Genomic DNA, 24,525 nt, shown 5'->3' on the forward strand with positions numbered 1-24,525 from the left:
ACATGAATGTACTGTTCTCAAATATATTCACATTTCAATTGAGGATATCCGATGTCCCTTCTTTATGGAATTCTCAAAGAGGTTGATGTGTTCTAAGGCGGCTTCGCAATGCTAAATATCTGCCTGGAACCGAACCTTGACTTCGTGAGTTTTAGCCGCAAGCTCGTGCAAAAGCTTTGCTTTCTTCACATCAATGTTTTCAATATTTTTCTCTTCCATCTTACGCTTCCGCTGTTGCTCTGCAATGTTGGAAAATACAGGAATAACTGCAGCAATAAAATCTTCCGAAGAAGCGCTGTTGTTGCACTGGAGAATCTGTCGCACAACCTGATTCATTTCCTTCACATTTTCTTCGATCTCGTCATTGATAATTTTCGTGTTTTTTGCGGCAATATCACTCTCTACCATCAATTCTTGAAATTCAGAAATTATGGTAGGCGCCCGCTGAACGAGTTGCTCTTCAACACTTGTAGATTTCCCGCCACTCAGGTGTGAATTCAAAGGCGAAGGCTGTTCAGGGTTCATATTTCGCTCTCTTGCCTCGTTTTCAGACTCATTTGCTGTCACATCTGCTACATCGGTTTCATTCGGGGTATTCATTTCGTTCGGAACATCCGCTTCGTCCTGATTTGGGATGAGCGAACGGGGCAGACTTGAGTAACCAGACCTATCATCGGGTGGATCTCTCTCTTCCACATCATGATCGCTTCTTGACCGGATATCAAGGTCAACTACGTAGTCGATTCCTTGGTCATCAAGGGCAGAATTCTCTTCAGGAGACCAGGCGGTATCCTCAGATTCGCTCTCATCATCCTCGACAACTGTGATCTCATTCTCTTCCTCGTCATCAGAAGCCTCATTAATCTCGGCATCACTGCCATCTTCATTATCGCTTCCGTTCACTAATATCATCATTACTAGTATAAGCTAATCAGATAATAGAGCGGAGATTACAAACAGCAGGCTTTAAAATCAGATGGCTGGAATTCATATCTTGGGTTCTTTTGGCGGTCAATCCGATTCAAACGGTTGCTGCTAACTTCTTCATAAAGCCGAGCGATTGCGAGGCCTGGACGCTTTCTGGCAATTTTGCCTATTGCTCGCGCTCTTGCCTGTTCAATACGATCGAAAAACAAGACAAACTGCCACGGCGCGACACCAAATGCCTGAAGAGCATAACTTGCCCATGTTTCGAGGTGTCCAAGATCTTTGTAATACCCCCATGTTAAAATCCTCTCTAAGCGCTCTGGATTAAACTGATCGGAAGCCCAGAGTGGAAAGGGTCGACAGTCAGTGGGATGAGAAGTTGCAACATCTTCGTAAGATCGGCGTAGTTCTTGCCAAGCTTCTCTAAAACGTTCTGATGAATCTCGTAGGCTATCAAGTGAGTCAACAGCCTCTTTCGCTGTTGTAACTCTAATGTTAGTGGTGATAATTAGTGGAGATGTCATATTGGTCTGAGTGTGCCGCCGTTGCGGATATTATCAAACGTAATTTGCAATGCTTGACCAGTGGTTATGTGGCGGCCAAAAATAAACAAGAAAAATTCATCGGGTATGAGGCTATAATATGACTCTTTAAAGGGGGCAAACAGACAATTATGACTAGGACGATGTACCGTGAATGTTTGTGAAATGGTACATGTATCTATATGCATAATCTGGGGTAATAGGAAGTACTGAGGCACTGCAGCCTACAGACTTAATGAAATGTGACATGTAATTTAGATGGCTGTGCACCTTTGATGCCCATTCGCCAACAAATAGCAGAAGGCGACACTGTAACAGGGTAGACGGGCAAAGTGAGTCTAGGATTGGTGCACGAAAAAACTTGAGCTGACCAACAGCATAAAGTATGGGGTAATTATAATATATGGTGCATACGACAATGTAGCTTTCACACACCACCAGCAGTAGAAAACTCGGTATACTTTGGCATGAAGAATATTTCTGGCTGGGCGCTATATGTATTAATGCCTAGTATCTTCGCACTATAGTAGCATACAACCCACAACTGATCTCATACAACGCGACACTGCTATTCAGCTTCTCGAGTATTCACTGGCCTCGTGTGAGTTTTAGTTGCAATTTCTGCGCCCTGTTTCGGTTTCTTGGACCATATCCTTCTAAATAAAGTACTGGCTGGAAAATTCTCTGAGCTTTAAGGAGCGTTGGACTATTTGGTGTCAAACATCACGAGACACTTCTGCCCATTCAACGAGGCGATGGAAGTGGGGTTTCGGGATTAGCGAAACGCCAGCATCGCGGGTTTCATTGGTTCACTTTGAGTCTGCAGGCATCAAGGCGGGGAATTTACTTGCCCATTGAATATTCCCAATTCCGCTAAAAATCCAAGCCTATCTCCATCCGCTATTAGCCAATGGCTATGTAGATCATTAATCGGGAAGCCGACCGAGTCAAAATTACTAGGACTCCATCAAATAGAGTCAAGTAGTTGCGCTTCGTGCGCCTAAGCAACATGCTACGGGAAAGCAAAATAGAAGACGATTATTAACATCTACGTCCATTGTTTGTCTAGTTACTGGGCGGTTCACTATAACGATGGCGTGCTCTCAGACACGCTCTGCGAAACGGTCGTCAAATTCTCGTAAGACGGCGCCTTGTCTTGCGCCAATATAAAAGCACTGTAGACGGGAGCCGTCTCATCGTCCTCAATACGGCCGACCCAAAACTTCAGTCTTGTATCGGCCAGATGTTTGGGTAGCGGCTCAGCTCCGCTTGTATCGCTCACATTTATGAGTCGACTCAGCTCTGCGTTTCGTGTTGTGCGCAAAATGGTGGAGAATGATTTGCCATAGGACTGCGAGGCCTTGTTTATGCAAAAGAGTCCGATAGCAACAACTACTAGTGTTGCGAATATGCCGGTTCCGTAAGCAATATACAGATTACGTGGAATGTACACATAATTGTTCATGGTGTTCCATACAGTAACATTGCCCATATTCGGCACGGACTCGTCATTGCTGTTCGATGCATAAGCTTGCAAAACTCAAGACGCCATGATGCTTGGCGGATGCACTCACAGGAAATATTGATTTGAGAAGAGGCTAACTGTCACATTTGCGACGAATTGTTCCATAATTTGTGTCAACGCTATGTCAGTTGGCGGATTGGATGGGTCTGAAACAATGTTGCCCCACGAAGAAGAAATCAACATTGGCTGCAGTTCACGAGCCTGCATAAAAGCAGAGGACATGACCTGAGAGGTGGAATACAAGACACCCTCGTTTCTGCGAATGATTCCCAGCACTACATCGTTCAAGCCACGCATGATGTATGTTGCGGCGAGCTGGTATACGTTCGGCGGGTATTGCCGCTCATCAAACTCCGAGATGCCATTACCCCGTTCCATCAGCTGAACGTCGATTTCCTGAGTGCCGTTGGCAAATGTGAACTGGGCTTCATAAGTTGAATTATACAGGCCACATTCGATTGTATGTCGTGAGGCCGAATACGTCTCGATAGGCGCGTAGGGTGTGCCAATGACAAAGACGCGACAGTGATCCGTGGAAACCGTGTCTGCCGTGGGGATCTCGTCCTGTGAGACTGACGCATTGGTCGCGATTTGCAGGCCAAGTAATGCCTGTTGTTCATATGAAGTGTCCGTATCCAAGTTATCGCCTAGCTGAGGGACGAATCCAACATACACCATTTCGGTATTGCCTTCGTGGTTTATGGCGTATCTATAGATCTCATCGTACTCATCGCGAAAAGAGCTGCTGCCTCCAAGAGGCCCGCATGAAACTGAAGGGCCGTGAAAGCGCAGGGTGTAAGAGACTTTGGGAGCGTCGGAAAATGGCATCGCCAAAGGAAGAACAGCGCCTTGTGCGGCGACAGAGGACATGAGTCTGGCCAGGGCAATCGATGGCCCACTAGGTCCAAAATCCACTGGACTGTTTGTATACCTTGTGAACACGAAGGGCGAAGAAAAGTTCACCAGAGGCAAAGATATGCGGTGTATTGAAGAAGCCAAAGTCTCGGCCTGTTGGATTGTCAAGGTCGCCGGAGTGAACACTGCTATGATTGGGATGGCCCTAATGTAGAACAGATGTAAGCGGCATGTCCCTTCTGTGAAGGAATCGAACAAGTCGCAAGGATAGTGGTCTTACCATAGAATTCCAGCCAACACAACGAGTTCAAAGCCCCTCTTCCATAGTTGCCAGTTCAAAAAGGAGAAGGGATTGGTAACCACGTCAAACATGGCGTCAATGCCACTTAGATTGGCCTCCCGGGCTTTGAGTGTCCTCCAAAGCACTTGTACATAAGCAAGGCCAGCGGCAGCCGTTAGAAACATCCTGACACAAAAGGCCATGCCGGTACCAATACGGGCATTCCATTCTTGTTGGTTTTGGGTGCCGACAGTCTGTTTGTTAAGAGACATGTAGAAGAAATGATGTCCAACTGCCATCAATATGCCGCAAATGAGATTTCCGACCATCAAACCGGGCACGACCCAAGACGTCTTGGGGCGCGGCATGTTTTCTTGGAACTTTCTAACACACAAAAAGACTGAGGCTTAGATGGGAGAGCCAATCTGTGGCTCCGACTAGTTGTAAGTCGAGGTTCGCGAGTTGTTAATTTGTCAGTAGCACATCGCTACTTGGTAGCAAAAAATATTGATAAGTAAAAAATGTTCTCCAAGAATGCACTGGAGCCTGTAAGCACCCGGCTTGGTGAGAGGAAGTGATTGATATAAGTAAAGTCTTTCGTGCGTCGCCCTGTCCTCATATAAATATGCTAAAAAGCCTCATGAGTGCAGCTGCGTCCAAATTGCAACACTGCGCATAGGTTTTTCGAGACTTTACTGAGAATAGCAGTACGGATTAAGCAATACGAATGCTTCCAAATAGTGATCCATTTTGTCCTACAATTTCTCAGCCATGGCCTACCACAGGCGATATCCTACCAATCACGAGTTGAGATTATCAGCTAGAGACACTTCAACTATATAGACAGCGCGTCCACTCCTGCAGTTAGTCGATAGCCTCTCTCTCCATGTACACGGACTATCCTTGCATGGGATTGTATCTGCCAATTAAATTCCGCATACCCAGCACCTTGTGGGCGGGAGGATTGTCAACCTTGGATCCTGGCGGGTTCCGAAGGATGCGATGAAGCACAAGCATGGCTATGCTGAGAGTACGTGTGTTACCTACAAGCGCCCACATCTCTGAAGGACGCTATATATAGAACTGAATCTATGCAGATAGAAGGCAGAAAAACAGGGAACTAGAAAGTCTGAACATGTATAGACAGCTTACAGCTACACTCGTGGTGCAAATGGTCAGCATAGGTTCATACACACACGAAAAAAAAGAAAGGAAAAGAAGGAAAGGGGAGAACAGGAAAGGAAAGGAAATTGATGTTCAAAGAGGCCCAAGTCTCATAAATACGGCCATCTGCATTAGGTAGGTCAAAGCTCTGCTCGTATGCAAGAGCAAAGCTAGAAGTGCGATTTTCTCCGGTTGGCACCTTGGCAAATTTATCTCGCAGCTTTTCTCAAGAATCCTGCCATACTCTAAACGATATGAGCACATCGTTAAATATCAGACTACAGTACTTCATTTACCTTTATTTCATACATTTTACAGGACTTACTTGACCTGGCGATTAGAGCTGTGGCTGCCGCTTTTTCTTGGGGCTTGAGTAAGCAGTTACGGCCAATAATAGCTTCGGTTTTTAAAGCGATCAGCACAACTTGTAAGACTCATTAGCAAACACTCAATTTATAAAGCTAATTACTAATCCTTATATGTATAAAACCATCTAGGCATCTCCATCTCCTGGACGGCTTTTCAACATACTCGTCACGTCCACAACGCTTGCATACAGTGGCTTATTTGTTCCAGGGGGTCCACGCCCTGGTAATTACCTGCACCGAGGATCATCAAGTGATTGGGATACTTTTTAAAAATGTGGAGGGCGCGGCTGTAAGCTTTTGGCTGAGGAGTATTGTGTTCTTCCCATTGATCTGGTTGACCGTTTGCCCGATTCGTAAAGACGCTTTGATGGTCGGCATCAGACACGATGATGGTGCCGTTGATGCCACCCTCTGGCGTCCACACAACATATGGACTGCTGCTGGGCTGCACGCCATTGACAACAATGGGATAGCCATAGGCATATCGGAAGTCAAAGGGACTGTCAGAAAGCCTGTAGTAAACGGGGTATCCTGCACCAGACCACGAGTCACCACCTGGGAATTCGTGAACGAAGATCCATTTCTTTAGAGGCGGGACGTAGTCAATGACGGTCATTCCAGGACGATCAGTGTAAAGAGGATAGGCGACATCGTTGATAACATCGCCCCAATGTTCAAGATCTGTCGACTCTTGATGAGAAAGCTTCTGCCCATGCAGGGGATCTCTCTGGTCAGAATAAAATACGCCCACGGTATTGTTAAATGGGCTACACCCAATATCAGCTCTACAATTCCCCCAAGTAGCATGGTTGAAGAAAATATCTCAAACACTTACAGGATAAAAGGTTCCCAGATGCAAGGGTTTCCGTTCTGCGTGCTCGGAGCGCTTCCTCTAGCAACATTGCTGACAAACTCCCATGTCTTGCCCTTGTTGAAGCTGGCGTATAAGTCAATGTTTGTGCCATTGGCGCCAGCGCTGTTCCCGCTCGCGAGCACAGTTCCAGCTTTGAAGTGTCCAAGGTCAAAAGTAAGTTCGGCCAAAGCAGGCTGAGACCCAAAGCCTAAGCCATTGACTTGGTCTGTCAAATTGCTTCGCCATTCCCACGTCGCGCCACCATTCTCACTGGCAAATATAGGAAAATGCGGTGGGTGGTCTCCAGAATATGCCGATGTTGCAAGAATAGTGCCATCAGAGAGTTCAGCCAGTCTTGGATAGATGACGGCGTGGCTGTTATCTGGCTGAAATATGACCTTTTGATCATAGGTACTCCATGGTCTGAGGCTCGGCGATTTTGCAGGTGAGCCTCTGACTGGAAGAGAAAAGAGGAGAAAAAGTGGTTTGTAAAACATCCTGTCCGAGTCAGCTTGAAGCTGGAAGGAAAAAGCAAGGCTGTCAAACAAAGCTTTTCTCGCGATGCTTCTCATTGTTTTAATAAATTTCCAATACTATCCCCCTTGATACTCCACAGTCACCTTGTACACAACAGCAACTGCCGGAACAGACTCTTGGCAATACTTGCTATCCAATCATAAGCTGCGGGGAGATGAATTTATCCTTCAAATGCTCGGGTCTACTTGCTTTTAGCCGGCTCGGAACGCTCCGAGATCTTAATTGGAGAGCAAGCCCAGTCATTGTGGAATATCTCATGTATTGCATTGGGACTAGACAGGGCTCTGTATTCCCGATTTCATGGCTTTGCGGAGTGCATTTGCGGGGAAGTCCAGGTTCAGATGGGCAGATGCGTCACTTGATTTGTTTAGCCGTCAATGTCTGCTGATTTTCTTGGGAAAACATATAATTTGTAACTCCATAGCTTCAGACACAAAGAAGTCCAGGATCTTGATGGCTAATTTCTAGGATAAATTGGCAATGCATTTGGATCAAATTGTGGTCTATATATGCATCGCAGCTTCATTGTTCGGCATATAATCCGGCTTTCGTTTTATAACGGGATGGCAACTTTGTCCGTCTGTCAATATTAGAGTGCTTATTGTTTAATTGCCGAAGCGGATATCGGCACTAGCTTGGACTTCTCGCCAATCCTTTCACCAGTCCAAATCTATCAGCCTTGAAAATGTAACACGTATATTGTTCTAGCGTTTCATGTCATCAATTTCCCCATAGCATCTCCTTCATTGCCCTCAAGACTCTCCCAATTCTCCTCATTCCCCCACCGGGCAATTTCCCCCACAACCTCTCATTCATTATGCCCAACAGTTGTCCAATTGCCTCTAAGCCTCCACTCGACAATTCCCACTTTTCCAAGACTCTTCTAGAATCCTGTGTAAATGGATGATCCAAGCCCAAGACATCACATCTCCCTTTCACGCACTCTTGCATTAAATCAAGAGCTTCTTTCCAGCGACCGCGACTGCGCATTGCAACGGCCAAGTTATGCTTGGACTGAAGCGTATAAGGATGTTCCTCTCCCAGCATCTTTCTCTCGAGCTCCAAAGCTTCCTTCGCAAGGTCTTCAGCCAGTTTATATTTGCCCAGATCCTGATATATTGCTCCGAGCTGGGTTATACTCCGAAGGGTGTCTGGATGGTTCTCGCCAAGCGTCTCCCGACGAAGATCCAGAGTTTGCTGGTAGAGATCTCTGGCTTCTTCGTACTGGCCCAGGCCCTGACATGTTGCTGCAAGTGATCCTATATTCCAAAGTGTCAATGGATGCTTCTCGCCAAGCACCTCCCGTTGGAGAGCCAATGTCTTCATCTTAATAGGCTTGGCTTTGGCATAAAAACCCTGATAGTGGTATACCGCTGCAGTTGAAGCCAAGCTGTGAATCGTATCAATGTGCTTCTCTCCAAGCACTTCCTCCTGCAATGCCAGAGTTATCTTATATAGAGCCTCGGCCTCCTTGTACTGACCATGGCTTTGGTAGACGTTCCCAAGCCAAGCCATGGCCCGAATAGTATCTGGATGCTTCTCTCCAAGTGTCTGTCGCCGAAGTTCAATTGCTTTTTTGTAACAATCTTTGGCTTTCTCGTGCTGGCCCTGGTAGTGGTATGCCTCTGCAAGCGAAACGATACTATTAAGCGTCTGTGAGTGTTGCTCTCCGAGGGCTTTTCGTCTTAGTTCAAGCGTTCTCAGGTCCACAAGTTCCTTCTCTCTCCATCGTCCTCGATCATACAAATATCCAGACGCTTTGTTTAACAGTTCAGAGGTGTCGGCCTCCCTCTTACTTTTTTCTGCCCAGTCGCCTATTCCTATAGCATGAGCCAAATACCTCTCGCACCGTCCCCACGACTCTGGCTTTGAAGTTGGGAAGAGCTTTGACAATGCTTGCAAGGCAATTCTTGTGTAATATACTTCGTCACTTTCTTTTTGCATCAAGGGCCCTTCCATAGCTGCTTCCTGAAGGCCTCGCATAGTTGTCCTGTATCTTGCTGCCTCTTGCACAAGCTTATGCATCTCGTAGCTTGGACTACCATCCTCAATTTGGCGCATCTTGAGAAATGAGAATTCTTGCAGCCGCCTAATTGCTGACAACACTTCCAGCTCTTCTAGCTGTCTAGTCGTATCTTCATTGCTGCACTGGCTGATTTTGACAAGCAGCTCGTGTGGTAGGTTTTGGTTGTCTAGATAAGCGATAATATGAAGAACTTGGTATGCCATTCTGTTCTCACTTTGGATTCGTTCCATTGAGACAGTCCATGTGTCGAGTACACTGTTAGGCATTTCGGGCCTTCGATGTCGGCTGAAGTCAGTGATCTTAAGGATATCCCATCGGCGTTTGCTTTCCCGAAGCAAAGACAGGTACCTGGATGCATTCATATGCATTCGTTTCATATATGCGCCAGCTTGAGAGATGGCTAGCGGAAACCACTCCAGTTCCCTGAGTAGCGTTTCAACATCTTCAAGTTCTTCGGCAGCTTTTTCATCTCTCATTGATTCAAGAAGTTTGATAGCTTCATCATATTTCATAGATGTAACCTCGATTCCCCTTTTTGCGCCAACTAGCGTGCCTATAATATGGGCATCGCGACTTGTCCATAGTACTGTTCCCGTAGGCCCGTTTGGGATATACTCGTATATACTGTTCGAAGCTTCATCGGTTGATATTCCAACGCCAAATAATTTGAGATTATCCGCGTTATCAAGGATAAACACCCACGATGGGCATGCCTCGATACCGTTACGCACAGATCTAAGCAGAGCATTCCCATCGGCAGCGGCAGTTTGGTCAATGCCAAGTTTGCTTGCAATTGTCTTATAATCGTGTATAAATGTCGCTTTGCTATCGGCATGTACCCAGAATACGCTGCATTTGTCGGTTTCGCTTCGTCGGTACGCGTAGTCGAGGGCGATCTGGGTTTTTCTAAGTCACTTGGTTAACAACGTCCATGTACCATTTTGCTTCAACGAGAACTTACCCTGATCCTCCTAGTCCCCAAAGAGCAGCACTGTGGAACTTTGATTCCCGTGGAAGAAGTTGATCCAGTTGCTTCACCAAGTCTTGGCGGTGGATCACATCCTCGTTGCGGGGATATGGAATGACATGAGTCGGTTGATCAACTCCGGGTGATGGGGCGTGTGTCAGATGATAATGGATATCACCCTGGCTGATGACGGTGTGGTTTCCAAAACTATTATTATTAATAGAACGCTGGTGGGACGTTGGGTTGCCCATGGCTTATGATAAAATGATATTGAAACCGACACAACTGAATAGTACACATCTTGAGTCGATTTTACAATCATCCATTCCTAGAGTATATAAAGCCAGCCAGCTGGCATGTAAGGCAGCTTTGGGTCGCATTGGTGGGAGGCGAAGCTGAGAGTGATGCTGCAAGTGAGACTTGCCAAAGGATAAAACATCCAATAAGCCACCTCTATAACAGCATGTGTGTGTATGTCGAGCTGAAATAAGCTTTGATCTACGTAGAAAACATAAAACCGGTTTATAGAAGCTGAAAATTTATGACGATAGGCCTGCTTGGAAAGCTGGGTATGACATAACGAAAGTGTTGGTAAGGGTATATGAAGCTGGCTAGCTGTGCGCTTTTTGCATTAGGTGTTGAGTAGGAACTGAAGGTAAACTTGTTTCGCTAAAGACACTAGAGATATCTTCTTTATGATTATCTAGAGTACAGAATTTCCAAATCTCATTTCGTAGCTGCTCGGTGGACGAGCTCGGTGGACGACTGACTACCGTCAAGCTTACAGTGAAGCGGATTGCTGACAGAACAAAATAATTCAAAATCTCTAGATTAGCAGCTTACTTGAGTAACTCAGCAGGTCTTTTATACTGGTCTACAATAGCATTTAGGCTTTAAAACTAATGGGTAGTGAGAAATTTGAGGTCCCGTCAAGTTCATCCTGATTGTTCAATCAACTCTCTCGCCAACTACTCTTTCCTACATCTCAAACCGTCTCTAACATTTTCCGACGCCCAAGCTCAGAATCTCTCTTACACACTATATCTGAAATAGATGTTCTGCCGATCCGTCATATCAGCCTCGCCGTTAATTTTGCCTTGCTGTGCTGATTCTTCCAGCGTCATTCCCATATCTTTAACCATCTTAGCCCGCCGCTTGTTCTCCATAACGTCTGGTTGCATTATTAGTGGAAACCTTTACCAAAGGCAAATCTTAGCTAGAGAACTCACAGTAAAATCGCCAGGCGATGAACAAAGCGCAAACCACCCCATACATGACGCCGCACAAAATAATGGCAGGAATGTATCTAGGCGCCCACTCGGCTCGGAAAGTCTGGACACCAATAGCACCTCCTACACAGTACGCAATAAACATGACTGAACCGATGACGGACTTTTTGGTTCTCCCAGCTACGTTGGACGGCAGCAATGTCCACAACAGCAATCCAGTTAGGCGGCTGGTTGCGGTCATCATATAAAGACCCCATCGAGTCCACAACATGCCTTCCGTAGGCAATAGGCCCAGGGCCAGCATGCCAACAAAGGCAGGGATAGTTGAGACGATCATGAAAATAACTAAAACACTTACAGTTAGCATAAAGAATGAATATTGAGTTGAGATGCCGTATACTTACATCTGGTATGGGGCCATTTTAATGTCAGGGCTCCAATGACCAAGTACCACGTTATGCTCACGAGGTCCAGCGGGATGATGCACTTGACTATGGTCTCCAAGTTGCTAAAGCCAAAAGACACAAAGACGAGGTTGCCAAATGCTGCCGTCCCGCTATTAGGTACAGAATTCGCAATGTATGCGAAAAAGAAGAAGTAGAGTTGCGGATCTCGAAACGCATCTCGAACCTGGTCCCAGTGCCATTCATACTTCTGGCCTCTATCAGACCCAGTCTGGCTGCTGGCAACTCTGGCCGCTGCAATGCGTTTCTCTTCTGCCGATAGCCATCGAACTTCACTGGGCGTTCCCAGAAACATGAGGGCAAGAAACGAGGCAACAATCGTCCATGACCCCAGAAAAACACTAATCCATCGCCATGGGCCAAAGCCGCTTGCGTGTTTCTGAGCAGCACTGCCAATGCCATACATTATGAGCTGCGTTATGACATCCAAGCCGCTGTTTGAAGTGCTCCATATGATGGATCTCATGGGATGCTCCCGACTGACATAGAAAGAGCCTGTGAGGAGGACTAGAGCGGGAGCAATAGTACACTCGAGTAAAGCCTGCAGGCAACGCAATACTACGAGCTGAGCAAAATTTTGAGCAAATGCCATGCAGAGGACGAAGATTCCCCAGAAGAACAAGGCGATAAACAATGGCTTGTTCACTCCAAAGCGTTGCATGATATAGTTCAAGGGAGCTTCGCCGACGAGATAGGAAAGATAGAACGCGGTAGTCAGCCCTTTAAAGCGAAGTTGTCAGCTTTTGTATACATATACTCCAGCTAGTCCAAGGTGGAATATATGATGGGCATTGCTTACACGAAAATTGCTGGCCAACAAGATGGGTGTCCTTTAGTAGGCCAAAAGTCGCTTGCGTAGAGATAGACGCCTTATCAGCCGATTGAATGCCGCAACAGAGCCACATGAACGGCAGCAGGAAACGGTCAGCTTTCCGGAGGACGCGTTTATAATCAGCTTCAGTATACTCGGCGTTGACGGTATCAAAGACAACATCTTGAGCCTCATCAGCGGAGGTTGTGTCAATGGCTTCTGCCGACTTGACACTACTGCTCATCTTCTGGTCCGAAACCATTTCCTTGGTGTCCACTGGCGGCGTCATGATGCTAGATTGCAAAAGGATAAAAGTGACAGAAAATTTTGTATCAGAAACTTGTTTCTTCACGGCCAACAGCTAGTTCAAATACTTTCTGCTGTCATGATATCAACGTCTTATTTTCTTTCTCTTTTTCAGGGGGGCCTACTCAGCTCCTCTGCTTTTTACAGATAACAGATGCCACCATAGCCTCCCTTACTGACCAATCTCTACCCAAAGGAGAGCTTCCACGTGAAAACTCGCATCGGTATAACTCATTCAGCAAGGCTGGCCGAAGCCCATGACTCAATAGTGCATGCAGGCGAGGTTGGATCAGTCAAATGAGGTACTATTGCTTTTACGAATCCCGTATCATAGAGCAAAGATTAGGCTCATGGTATAATTCATTGTATTGTTTATCTGTTTTTACACAGCCATGACGGTGAGCGGCAGGGTATAGCGTATGCGCTTGTTTACTCTCCCCCTGTTATGGAGAAATGGGGGGCTGCGAGAGACGGATGAATGAAAGAGATCAGCGACTTGAGTCAGTTGATGTTACTTTTGGTGTCTTGTGCATGGGTCTCAGGCCTGTTTCCACAGACAACTGTCCATTAAGATGTCTATTATCATCACATTTCCTAGATGTAAGCAGCGCTTACATCGCATCCAGTGTTCAGCTTCAGCTTTCAGCTTACATTGTTCACATCGTTACCAACAGCAGCTCCCGTCTGCCATTCCTCCATCGTATTATAAGCCAACCAGAAAAGCTTAAAGTCATCCTTTGGAGACTCCCAGACTCATTTTCCGGTCAGTTGACCAGTGGCTTCAGGGTCCGGGGTATCAGCTTGCATCGGCAGTGACATCGTCTCTACCGCAGCCTGATGCAGCCTATTTGAGAAACAAATCGCAGATGCCCATTGGTTGCACGTCGATGCTACCCAATCGCATACAGATTGTCTTCACCAATGAGCGCATGTTATTTACTTTTGTCGCCTCACCGTAGCCCCCACGCCCAGGCATGAATGATGAAGCAGGCATTTGGAACAGCCCCGGGAGCCTGATGACATATCTCCCAGGTTGAAGCACCAGGGTCATTTCACAGCGTGCAGAGAACGTGCAGAGAGAAGACGTTCTCATTGGAGAGAATATTAGCCCCCAAAACTGCAGGAAAATTCTGCGAGATTCTTCTGCCCAGGCGCCGAAGCTACACGCGACCACATACGATAATGGTAGGGTTCCAGTAACTGGAGAACAGGTGTTATACTATAGTAATTTTAGATCAGATGGTTATTAACATGAATCCATTAAAACATTATTTATTTTCTTTTTTCTGTTCTATTATATTCGACCTTTAATTGTCTGCTAAAAATCTTAATATGCAACAAACGTTATTGAGTCCGATTTGTGTGGCTGTGGTGGTTGGACGTGCTATTTGAAAATCCAACGAATCGAAGCCGCCCGATGCGGCAACCGTCATTATATCATCGCATTTGCCACCGCACGACCTAAAACATACCCGGATGCCTCTATTACATTTTCTTTTTCTGCTTTTTACATTCCATTAACTAGATCTGAAGCGACATGGAGCTTTAGGAGTGCACTCGCATATACTAGAGGCATAGACACAGTTGCAGCATGTAATTAATTCATAAGCGTGCTGATGAACCTCACTGGACTTGAATTCGGTTAAAGAGCATGATTCTACGTAAAAGGGCGTTTTACTGGGTGTCCATGTTGCGAGTGACCTGGCATTGGCAAAAAAGTATATTCTAATAGTTTATGCTGCAATGCACTCTCTATTGCAAAAGACTGTTGATTTGCTTAACTTTTTTATCTTTCAATTCCACTTTTAAGCAAATAAGTCCCAATCATTAAGATACTTAGTCTTTCATTTCTAAAAAGAAAATGTCTACATTGCTATAGCCACTAGCTACCTATGTATAATCAGCAACTACAATTTACAATTCCGCATGTGCGAATCATTCATAAAATTTCTTGACCAAAACTAATTACAATCCCACATATTGTGTATCTCAGTTATCAAACAGAAAATGGAAAACATAGCACTTCATGCGAATGAGTTGCTATGGCGCAATAATCCTCATGTACTGCGAAAATGCGTGGGCGATACTCTGGCGGGAGCCCAATTTTAGGCTCCTGATTCCACAGAATCCACGAATTATCTTTGCTCATAGTGAGCTCAGGCGCCTTGTTGCTACGAACCAATCCTCTCGTGCAAGAAAAGTAAGCGGAAAGCACAGCGAACGATCCCACCATTTCGTCTGTCATGGAATACTTCCTATACCTAGGTTCCTTGAAACGAGAAGGGACAATGTTCCTCTCGTGTTTCACGAGGGTTTGGGTGAGCTTGCCCGTTGATGCATCCCAGATAAGGAGAGTGCCATTTCTCAATATAGACCCTAGTTGCTTGTTGGTTGGAGAGAAAATTAACATCGCTATACCGACATGGAACTTCTCCCAACCACTTAGAGTGACAGTCTGGAGACACTTTCCTGTCGCCAGGTCCCAAGTGTTTAGGATGTAATCAAAACCCCTTTTATCGTGATAAGTGCGCCGTACGGATGCTAGCGTACTACCGTTGGAAGAAAATGCCAACGCGTCGATGGTTGTTTTTGGGTCATTCTTGCCTTTGGAGCCTGTGTAACTATAATCATATTTCGCTGGAGTCAGTGTCTGATGACATGCGCCTGTTGCCGCGTCATAAACGTGTATAGTGCCTTTATCATCGCTTACTGCCAGCCACACACTGTCCAGTGAAATTGCAAGGGCTGTGAGATTCGATGATGCCCTCCACGTCCGTAGACACTCGCCTGTAGCCGGGTCCCAAAGTTTGGTACCATTGTAAGAGAGCGAAGCCAGCCATTTGCCACTGGGTGAAAACGCCATTTCCACGATTGCGTCGGGGCGGCTTTCAGGGCTCTGTAGAGGCGCGCGGGCGGCCATTTCCAAGACCTTGATTGTTCCGCTATGCGCTGCCAATGCCAGTCGCGAACCATCAGGCGAAACGGCCAAGGCGGTCGTAGAACTTGCATGACCGGTGGATGCCCAGCGATATTTACCACTGGCAACGTCCCACACGTAAATATCTTCGTCGTTTGCTAATGCTAGCCGCATGAGGCAAGGTGAGAATGCCGCTTGTTTCAACGTTTCATCTGAAGCTTTATCTGGAAAGTCAAGTGTTTGCCAGAGTCCAGTGGTAAGATCCCAGACACGGGTTATTTTACAGTAATGGCGTGCAACCAACCGCATACCATCAGATGTCAGATAGAAAAGCAATGCGTTTAGGTTTACTCTGTGCTTCAGCATCGCCTGCGTGTATTCTCCAGCGGCAAGATCCACAACTTTGAGGAGTGTTGATGTTTCCTGTTTGCAAGTCACAACTAGACGTGCGCCGAATGTCTGGTTTGTGAAATATGGCACCAGCATCCAGTTGGCCGGATCCCAAGTTCCGACACTGCCATTGATAGCACCAAGTGCCAGTTGTACATAACCGGGTGAAAAAAGTACGTCGTGAAATTGGTCTCCCGACTGACCGAGATAGGTGTGTAGGTCCACGTTTTTGGCTATATCGTGGATCTTGAAAGAATTAAAGCCCAGGATGGACAAGTGTGTATCTTCGGTAGCAAAGGCCACCGACTTAATGCCAATCTGATAGATCTTTTTGAGGAGAGATCCGCCGACAAGATCCCAAATCTCAACACCGTCGAGGCAAAGAAGCGCCAGCATATTACCGTTTGACGAAAAAGCTGCGCTAGTCGCAAATTTACGTCCCTGTAAATCTTGCACAAGCGCTCCCGTCGCCAAGTCCCAAACTTCGATAATCTCATTCCGTATAATCGACGCCAGCTTACTATTGTCTGGTGAAAACGTTACAAAATGAATCCGTCTCTCGTGGGACTCGATGGTCTGTAGGCAGGCGCCCCACTCTTGTCGCATTATAGGTTTGATAGGCATCCACGTCGGAGATTCTGCTGCTTCAAATGTCTTCCTAAGTCTGCTCTTCATCGGGCTGAATACAAGGGCCGAGATATAGATCTGCGAAGGAAATGCCTCGATCATGGCCCTATTCTCGGAGATGGCTCGATAGAGATCTTTCGTAAGTTCGAGTAATCGAGTCTCCTCGTGTTTTCTCTACCCCGTATGTCAGGCTGAGGCTGGTCCCATAGAATTCACCTTGGAGAGTCCACTTACCAAACTATCAGACTCCATTGCAAACCCCGTGACTGTTGATGTCAAACTGGAAAATTGAGTCATACTGCTTCTAGTTGAAGCAGACGACACACATCCTTGAACTATTTCAATCTCACTCCCGGAGCAGCTTGTGATCAAATCATGAAGCTTCTGAAGAGCTTCAACTGCCTGAGTTGTCGGTTTTAACCTCATCATTGCTTCCAGCCAATATAAATATTTTTCGTTAATGAAAATATGAAGTTTTTCATGATTTTTTAGGCACTCCCGAAGCCGAGATTGTTGAAATTCACAACTTTCAACTAGATGTTCAACCCAAAATGTACAGCAATATTCTATTGATGTTGAAAGGGTGGTACCCGATGGAATAATCTCATGTATATCTTCGGATACCAGTTTCGCGAGATATTCATTACGCTTGAGCGTTTTGTTCATTTCGGAGATCGAGATGTCAAACATTGTAAAATGCTGGCCGGCAATACCCGAAGAGAAAACTGTTTTATTCGCTTCCTGAACCATGTAGTCCTTGACGGATTGATGAATAAAATAGACGGTATCATTCGTGTTGGATATAAAGGACCCACATGCTTCCACGAAGCCTTTGACGCTATGAATGTTGTATTTGCCCTCAAGGCGTCTCAACGTTGGGCTGATAAACATGTATAGTTCTTCCATCAAAAGAGGCCGTTTAGCAGCCGTGACAGTCGCCAAAGTAGCCAGGCAAGCGCGTTCATTGGCCTTCCAGCGCTTCTTAGCACGCCTCAAAATTTCGTCGTAAAGTTCTTTTAAATCCTCGGGCATGCTTTGCAGTACAGCTTCGACGTAAGGATGGCTCGCATTGCGCAACTCTTTAACAACGAGTGTTACCCATAAAAAGGTACCATTTGCCTTTGCGTTTAGTAACTCTGCTGTTTTATGCCGTAGTTCTGCATCATCTTTCAATGCATAAATATCCTGAATGCAATGGCTAATATATGTTTTGACCGCACTGGAAACGTGCTCTGAATTTTCTCTAAGCTCCAGGATCAGTCTCTGGTGCTCTTCAACCGCACAGAGACCGCGTTCCATCCATGTTTCATTTCGACTAGATAGTAGCCACTTGACTCGGCTACTTGTATCCACGATTAGGTTGAAAAGAGATTGTAGAGACTCTTCATGCTGACACTCGTCAAGGGCGTCAATAACACAAACAGGGTCTGTAATGCAGGGGTCTTTTATAACACTTTTGAAGATCCTGCACAAGGCAAATCGTTCGTTATCTCCTTCCAGAAATTCATCTGGTTCGTTCATGTTTTCTTGTCGAATACGCGAAAGAAGCTTGGGATATTGACAAAGGAATAGATAGATTAAGCCTCTGATAATCGCTGTAGAGGTATTAATCTTATTATCGGTACCTTGGCAAAAGAAGTAGGCCAATCTCCCTTGTATCTTTGGATCTTTTCCAAATTCTTTAATAATTCCACAAAGCAGCATTGTCTTGCCCTTTCCGGGGTCTCCCTTGATCCATAAGACGCCACTATTTTCGATGATATACCACTTCGTAAACTGCTCGTGCTCTAGGATCCAGCGATATGAGTTGTCCAGGAGGCCACCCTTGGATTCCAAAATTCGATTTTTGTTATCAATAGGATTTGTTTTGCTGAACTTTCGAAGAAATGCCTTATCGGCAGCAGTGGCAGCAGCAGCAGCAGCAGCTCCAGAATTAGTTAGTATGGTTAACGTTGCAGGGGATAGCCAGGAGCCTTACCGGCATCGAAATTATTCATCACGTTGGTAATATTTCCCTGGATTATCCTAGCGTGATCACCAACAGTATTTCCCGAGAATATGCGCGATTCTGTCATTTTGAAAAATATGGTTTGTCGTCTGTCGTGAGTTCAAACCCGGCGTACTACAAAGAACGTTTTGTTTATGCAGGAAGAGTATTGATTTCGGCCCAGCAGCCTGACGGTAATTCGAACTTCCCCTCACAGATACAGGCCAATAGCATTCGGACACGCTGCAACCAATAACGACACTGCATCTGCGGAGTTTTGGTAACGTAGGCTTTACATGGGGCTTCAACTATCAACCCAAAGGCGGGGATCAAATCTCCTTTTCTATATCCATACAACGCCTAATGGAATGTCAACACCGTCCACATTAATGATCTTTGTTGTACAGCCCGAAACCAGAAATTGAGCAATCCATATCTTTAACTTCTGTTGCCCCAGGTCTGCATCAAATAACCAGTACTCCAGCAATATTATAAGCAATATTATGAATTGACCTCTATATCTTCTATTATAAGCAGATTATTCAGGAAACTTAAGCGCATACGACCATATTAGTGGAAAACTCGGGGTCCCGTCAAGATCTTTTCTTGAGTTTGCTATCTTCCATTTTTTACATCCCAAGACTCTTAATATGGGGTAATTTATTAAGACGCTCGCTTGGATGCTTACTACCTACCGCCATGGATCAAGTTGAAAAAGGTCCCTTGTGGCGAAGATTCCCGTTCCGGTAATAAGCACCACCGAAGGAGGATACGACACGGGTAATGGCCCGATCCCAAGAATAAATATCTCAGACCAAGAGACCCAAAAAGTCGACGAATCAAAATCGACGCAACCCACATTCGAGTCATCAATTCGGCATTATCGAATGACGTCCACAGGTGAGGACATTGATGATGTATTATTCATATATTTAAAGGTCAATGCTCTGTGATATCAACCGTCCAGATCTTCCGCCACATTTCCATCTTCTCCTCGCATTTGCCGCCACCAGCTTGAGGTGTCTTTGACCTCATCGTCTTTGTTAAGTAGGAACCACCATTTTCTTATAAACCATGGTTTTGCTTCCCAACTTCTCATATCCCAAGGTACTCCGCTACCTCGAGCCCCAATTCCATTGTCAGCGTTTCCCCAGCAGGTCAAGCCGCCTGATAACATATCATTGAATAATTCCTGCTGGTCCAGCATACAAAGGTTGTTGGTAGCGAAAGCGACTGCACGCTCTCTGAAATGAGGAAAAATGATCAAGTCGAGGTATGAAGCATGTGGTTGAGAGAGTTGAGTCAAACTAGGTCGAAGATGTGGCTTTACAATTTGTTCAAAGTAGTGCGCTGCATTCTGTATAGAAGTGGCATTAGCGAATAAATAAAACGGAGAGGGTCTGTCATTAAGATAATCTTCAGAGGTAACGCCAATTGATGCCGCGATTGCTAGAGTAGCGGCCAGAAATGTCATATCACGTAAACGGATATGATTAATTAATAAAAACGGCGTTGGTGGGAGAATTGCATGCCGTTCTTTCTCTCCATGACCTTCAGATACTCTAGTCTGATATGACGGCATTGGCGTGGCCGAAAGATGACTGTTCGACGGCATGGAGAATGGTGTTAACAAATGACTATGCATCTCCGATGCAAGGGAATAGTCACTTGGAATAACAGCTTCCAGCCCTCCAGAAAAAGTCAGATCATCACAGTGCCATTGGTCGATACTGATTGGGTCGCCCAGCTTTCTTGTGCATGGCAAAGTGAGGGTGTCATTTTGGCGTAAAGTATTCTTTACATCTTGCCGAGCCTCATCCTGTGTCTCAAGTAGTCAGAACAAGGAAGACAAATTATTAGTCACAATTCGTGACAATTGGCTGATCCAATTCTTGAAAGAGTATAGGTGGGGCTACATTAGATAGATTGTCAAATGGCGTGGCCACCTCGGAGGAATCTTCATCACTATGGGACGCTGTTCTTGTTGATTCTTCAGCGAGTTGTCGTTGCTTCAGTCCTATATCAGGAAAAGGCACATGAGATGACATCCGTGACAGGAAGAGTATCATACATACTGTATCGCGCCTGAGACGCTCGATTCTGCGCCCTCCTAGCTGGAGTAAGTGCACGTTTTTTGGCTACATGTGAGCGATTTGATGTAGTTGTCCGGAACACAAGCTCTGCCCCAGATGATTTTGCAGAGTTGCCAGCTCCCGTTGTCTCAGCCATTGGCGACAGAAAAGAAGTTACACCAGAGAGTCTGCAGATTGTAAATCGCGGCTGACAGAATTGGTGAATTGTAGCGCAATTTGCGATGCTTCCTAGCAGCCCTTTACTACCTCATCCTCAGGGTGTGAATATTTACTATTCATGCGGTGTAATGACGCGTGAAATCGGCTTTGGCTCGAGTTACACGGAGCGAGAATTAAAGGCTACACTAAGAAGGCCTGAACGCTAACGACTTATAATTACGTGTACATGATTCCGCGTTGAAGGCACTTGGCCTCCCACGGTTACCAGCCACAGTACGCTAGCTGTTGTCGGGTCTGTTCAGTTTCTTTCTTCTAACAGTTGTACCACTATAGGCTGAATATTGGTGATGTACGGTAACGCGACTTTGCTGCTATGACTTGTGTTTTATTCCTACACCGGTTTGATCGACTGATTGGCATGTGTGAGGCAATAGAAGATGGGTGCAGCTTCTGGTCTTTGGACAAGAGGCATGTTATATCCCCACTGCAAGAGCCAGTTTTCTGGCTTTTCTAACGAGTAAGTCAAGTGCTTACTTCAGTGGAGACTCCCTGTGCTGTCCCTAACGGGAAATAAGCCAAATGGCTTACCCTCACATGATTCCACTAAATGCTTAGAGTTGTTACCTGGGACAGGCAGTAAGCCGCAACAATCGTATTGACACTACTCCGTGTAAGCGTGCTGAACGTGCCGTCTTGAAATTTTCATTCTCTTTGTAGGCAGCGCAGCAATGCGTTTTCCTGGAGAAGAGGGAGTGGCGGGCTCGGATCAGGTTTCAGATTTGGCCGCTGTTTCTGGACATTCTAGAGGCAAGAGGTCCGCTTCCTGACTTTGGCGTCTCCCTAGATCTTTGTACGCTGCCTTGGTCAATCCCTAAGCAGAGGTTCAGGGAGCCTGTTTGGAGGCAAGGCGCCACAAATACTGTTCTGTCAGTCACGATGCAGAGATAATATGCGACTTCAAGAGATTGAAAGGTCTTCTCTATTAATTTCACCATTGGCATGATGTAACAAACTTTTTCAATGCGTCAACCATTGATTCCTCGCTTTTGCTCTCCTTGGCAGATAGTCAATCTGCTCAGGCCTACTTACCTTCAAATGAGCTGACAGAAAAAAATGAAAAGTCCACAATTTTTAGAGAATCTACGAATAGTACACACTTGTTTGTACGCATGTTAGAAATGTGATTTAGTGGCGTGTTAGGTGATTATTTCGTGGTGCTAAATATCTAATTTCCGCTTGAATGCGACTCTTCACACTCGAAGATGATTATTCAACTACACAAGGCCTCCTTCATAGGGTATATCTGCGGGAGGGTCCGACCAAGCCTCTGCTTTTCCATTAATATACTTCAACTTTAGCTTGCCAAGGTCCTCCATCATACTGCCATCAGCTTTACCATCAATCGTCCCAGCATTAACGAATACTTCATGACTTTGCTCTCCGCCATTCGCGACTGAAGCAATGAGAAAACACCTGATGCCGCAGTGTGGGCAGAAATAATGATGCATCGCCTTGGTGTGGAAGATGTAGTCAGAAAGCGCGGAAACCCCAGTGTTCGGTGAGATAATCTTGAATGAAGATTTTGGCTCAGGTGATAAGAGGGCATAGCCTGCTTTACGGCAAATAGAGCAGTTGCATTTTTGAAGATACGAAGATTGCTGCGAAAGGGAGAAGGAGGCGGAATACACCAAATAGCCGCAGTGACAAGAACCACGATAGAGCTCTGTCGGAGACTTGGGCAGCGGTGAACCAGAAAGGTTGCTGGAATATTCGGTATGCATATTCCGGTTCACTATACTTGCGGCAAATGCCCAGTTAAAGCTGCTTCTGGATATTCGAAGTGGTCTACAGGTCTGCAAAAAAAGATGAGTCAGAATATAGTTGAAGAAGCCAATGTTATAACATCCATGTACCATTTGTGACCGGGATATTTGAACCATACGGTTGTAAAAGGACATTGGAATATTTGAAGAAGCCAGCTGTAAGAAATTTCCAACGAGCTGCAAGAGATAAACTTGCACAATGCACCAAAATATATGTATTGAAGGGCAATATACTTTGTATAAAGAGCGGAGAAAAATTCAGGAAACAGCTGATGTGAAGCAGAATGCAATGGAGAAGGATTCTTTTATAAAGAAGATTCGAGACTTTGATACTTGGTAGAGTTTGCTCTAAATCCTGGGGTGGATAGTAATAAGTTGAGAAATTGATATTACGGAAAAATAACAGCAAAAATAAATCATGACCTTATTGGAAGGGATGTCGAGCTTGGATTACTGTTCGAATCGATGACAAAGAGTGGCTTACTGCCCTCTTTGGTAGTCAACAGAGTATTTCCCCACACCTTCGACCGGCAGCTATGTTTGCCATCGGCTCTAGTGCGATTTGTATTAGGCTAAAGAGATTCGAAAAGGGATCATTGGATGATTCATGTACGTTTTTATCTAGGTTTGTCGGGTTTCTGATACATCTCGCTTCTTGGCTTACTTATTGTCGGCTTACTGAACTGTCAGAATACTAAAATTATTCATCAAATTCTATGCTAAATGGCAGAGGCTTGGGTAATGACATGCCGCCACGCTACATAGCTATGCTCAGTCTGCTTTATGGTACTTTTGAGTCTTGGTCAAATCCTTTCTGTCAGTTTGGTAGCTTGTCGGCTTCCTACCCGCAGAAAAGATATAAAAAACGAGTCCCCCGCCCCTATTACTAGCACATCCAGAATACTCTTCAGACATCACCGTTACTCGACTGGGCTACTCCTTTGGTCTTATTCGCATTCTCTTTCTTCTTGTTACTCTTCTTCTTTGTCGCTGCCTCATTTGCCAGCTTTAGCACAAGCAGAAAAAGGCACGTGGGACAAAAATCTTCAAGATGAGACTCACCAAGTATCCAATGCTGACTGATTTCTATAGTAACAGTTCCAACCAAAAAGGCAATTCATCCAGCGGCCCTCAATTGGCAACAAAGACAGCAATGGCAGACAAACAGGCTCATGAAATCATTGTCGTCTATTTCAAGGATGGTATTGATTATAAAGAGCAGCTTGATACGATGAAGCAGATTGGGATTAATTCCTCCAAAACTGATGGATTTATTTCTCGGGAGATGTTCCATTGTGAGCCTGATAATCGCTGGGTTGACTATTTCATTTGGCGCGACATGGCGGCGGCAGATGAGTCGATTAAAAACTCCAAGGTTATTCCTGGTGCTACCGAGCTCTTCGCCAAGATCGATAGCGACAAGAGCGTCTGGTCGCGTTATTATAAAGTGGTCGATGAATAGGGAACATGGTTATCTTTGTTATCTGTATATGAATGGTTTACTATTGGAAATCTATTCCTCAGTGGTATGTGGCCAGCTGATCTTACCGGTTACTGGCAAGAATTGATGAGGCAAAGTGTCGTGAGAAAAGGAGAAGAGGATATTTAGCGAAAACAACTAGGTGAATAAACGAGTTGGGGAAACATCTCTGTGACTTGCGGTGCTGTTAACCGT

At 45.5% G+C, this 24,525-nt stretch overlaps 8 protein-coding genes across 9 annotated transcripts; 1 reads left to right on the plus strand and 7 right to left on the minus strand.

The window, feature by feature from the left end:
- Positions 1-111: 111 nt before the first annotated feature.
- TrAtP1_009764 (uncharacterized protein) lies at positions 112-1,692 on the minus strand (the record flags this gene model as incomplete). Of its 2 annotated transcripts, XM_066114420.1 has the most annotated exons (2): positions 959-1,692; positions 112-902 (listed from the first exon to the last, which is right to left on the minus strand). In XM_066114420.1, exons 1-2 carry the CDS (start codon positions 1,449-1,451, stop codon positions 112-114), a joined length of 1,284 nt encoding a protein of 427 aa, XP_065970515.1. In that variant the 5' UTR covers positions 1,452-1,692. The 2 variants fall into 2 exon arrangements, with proteins under 2 accessions (XP_065970515.1, XP_065970516.1); XM_066114419.1 differs by having other exon boundaries at positions 112-1,692.
- An 861-nt stretch (positions 1,693-2,553) lies between these two features.
- TrAtP1_009765 (uncharacterized protein) lies at positions 2,554-4,497 on the minus strand (the record flags this gene model as incomplete). The annotated part of the gene is made up of 3 exons (XM_066114421.1): positions 2,554-2,983; positions 3,044-4,054; positions 4,130-4,497. The coding sequence occupies 3 exons, from the start codon at positions 4,495-4,497 to the stop codon at positions 2,554-2,556; spliced, it is 1,809 nt and encodes a 602-aa protein (XP_065970517.1).
- Positions 4,498-5,827: 1,330 nt separating this feature from the next.
- Positions 5,828-7,011, minus strand: TrAtP1_009766 (uncharacterized protein; the record flags this gene model as incomplete). The annotated part of the gene is made up of 2 exons (XM_066114422.1): positions 5,828-6,428; positions 6,497-7,011. 2 exons carry the CDS (start codon positions 7,009-7,011, stop codon positions 5,828-5,830), a joined length of 1,116 nt encoding a protein of 371 aa, XP_065970518.1.
- A 760-nt stretch (positions 7,012-7,771) lies between these two features.
- Positions 7,772-10,295, minus strand: TrAtP1_009767 (uncharacterized protein; the record flags this gene model as incomplete). Its single annotated transcript, XM_066114423.1, has 2 exons — positions 7,772-9,983; positions 10,039-10,295. 2 exons carry the CDS (start codon positions 10,293-10,295, stop codon positions 7,772-7,774), a joined length of 2,469 nt encoding a protein of 822 aa, XP_065970519.1.
- A 780-nt stretch (positions 10,296-11,075) lies between these two features.
- Positions 11,076-12,837, minus strand: TrAtP1_009768 (uncharacterized protein; the record flags this gene model as incomplete). The annotated part of the gene is made up of 4 exons (XM_014091169.2): positions 11,076-11,215; positions 11,274-11,618; positions 11,678-12,457; positions 12,537-12,837. The coding sequence occupies 4 exons, from the start codon at positions 12,835-12,837 to the stop codon at positions 11,076-11,078; spliced, it is 1,566 nt and encodes a 521-aa protein (XP_013946644.2).
- Positions 12,838-15,448: 2,611 nt separating this feature from the next.
- TrAtP1_009769 (uncharacterized protein) lies at positions 15,449-16,890 on the minus strand (the record flags this gene model as incomplete). Its single annotated transcript, XM_066114424.1, has 2 exons — positions 15,449-15,475; positions 15,565-16,890. 2 exons carry the CDS (start codon positions 16,888-16,890, stop codon positions 15,449-15,451), a joined length of 1,353 nt encoding a protein of 450 aa, XP_065970520.1.
- A 2,780-nt stretch (positions 16,891-19,670) lies between these two features.
- Positions 19,671-21,162, minus strand: TrAtP1_009770 (uncharacterized protein). The gene is made up of 3 exons (XM_066114425.1): positions 20,851-21,162; positions 20,692-20,792; positions 19,671-20,594 (listed from the first exon to the last, which is right to left on the minus strand). Exons 1-3 carry the CDS (start codon positions 21,002-21,004, stop codon positions 19,731-19,733), a joined length of 1,119 nt encoding a protein of 372 aa, XP_065970521.1. The 5' UTR covers positions 21,005-21,162; the 3' UTR covers positions 19,671-19,730.
- A 2,739-nt stretch (positions 21,163-23,901) lies between these two features.
- Positions 23,902-24,312, plus strand: TrAtP1_009771 (uncharacterized protein; the record flags this gene model as incomplete). Its single annotated transcript, XM_014091167.2, has 1 exon — positions 23,902-24,312. The coding sequence occupies one exon, from the start codon at positions 23,902-23,904 to the stop codon at positions 24,310-24,312; it is 411 nt and encodes a 136-aa protein (XP_013946642.2).
- Between the last annotated feature and the right edge of the window lie 213 nt (positions 24,313-24,525).

This window comes from Trichoderma atroviride, chromosome 5, assembly GCF_020647795.1.
Source record: "Trichoderma atroviride chromosome 5, complete sequence".
Classification (NCBI taxonomy): Eukaryota; Fungi; Ascomycota; class Sordariomycetes; order Hypocreales; family Hypocreaceae; genus Trichoderma; species Trichoderma atroviride.

What these genes read in the sequence shown, in the direction of transcription:
- TrAtP1_009770 (XM_066114425.1), bottom strand. Translation starts at nt 21,004, where the DNA reads ATGGCTGAGACAACGGGAGCTGGCAACTCTGCAAAATCATCTGGGGCA. An exon ending in AGCGTCTCAGGCGCGATACA is followed by an intron (nt 20,793 to 20,850) that starts GTATGTATGATA and finishes TTCCTGATATAG; the next exon opens with GACTGAAGCAACGACAACTC. An exon ending in CATTTGACAATCTATCTAAT is followed by an intron (nt 20,595 to 20,691) that starts GTAGCCCCACCT and finishes CTTGAGACACAG; the next exon opens with GATGAGGCTCGGCAAGATGT.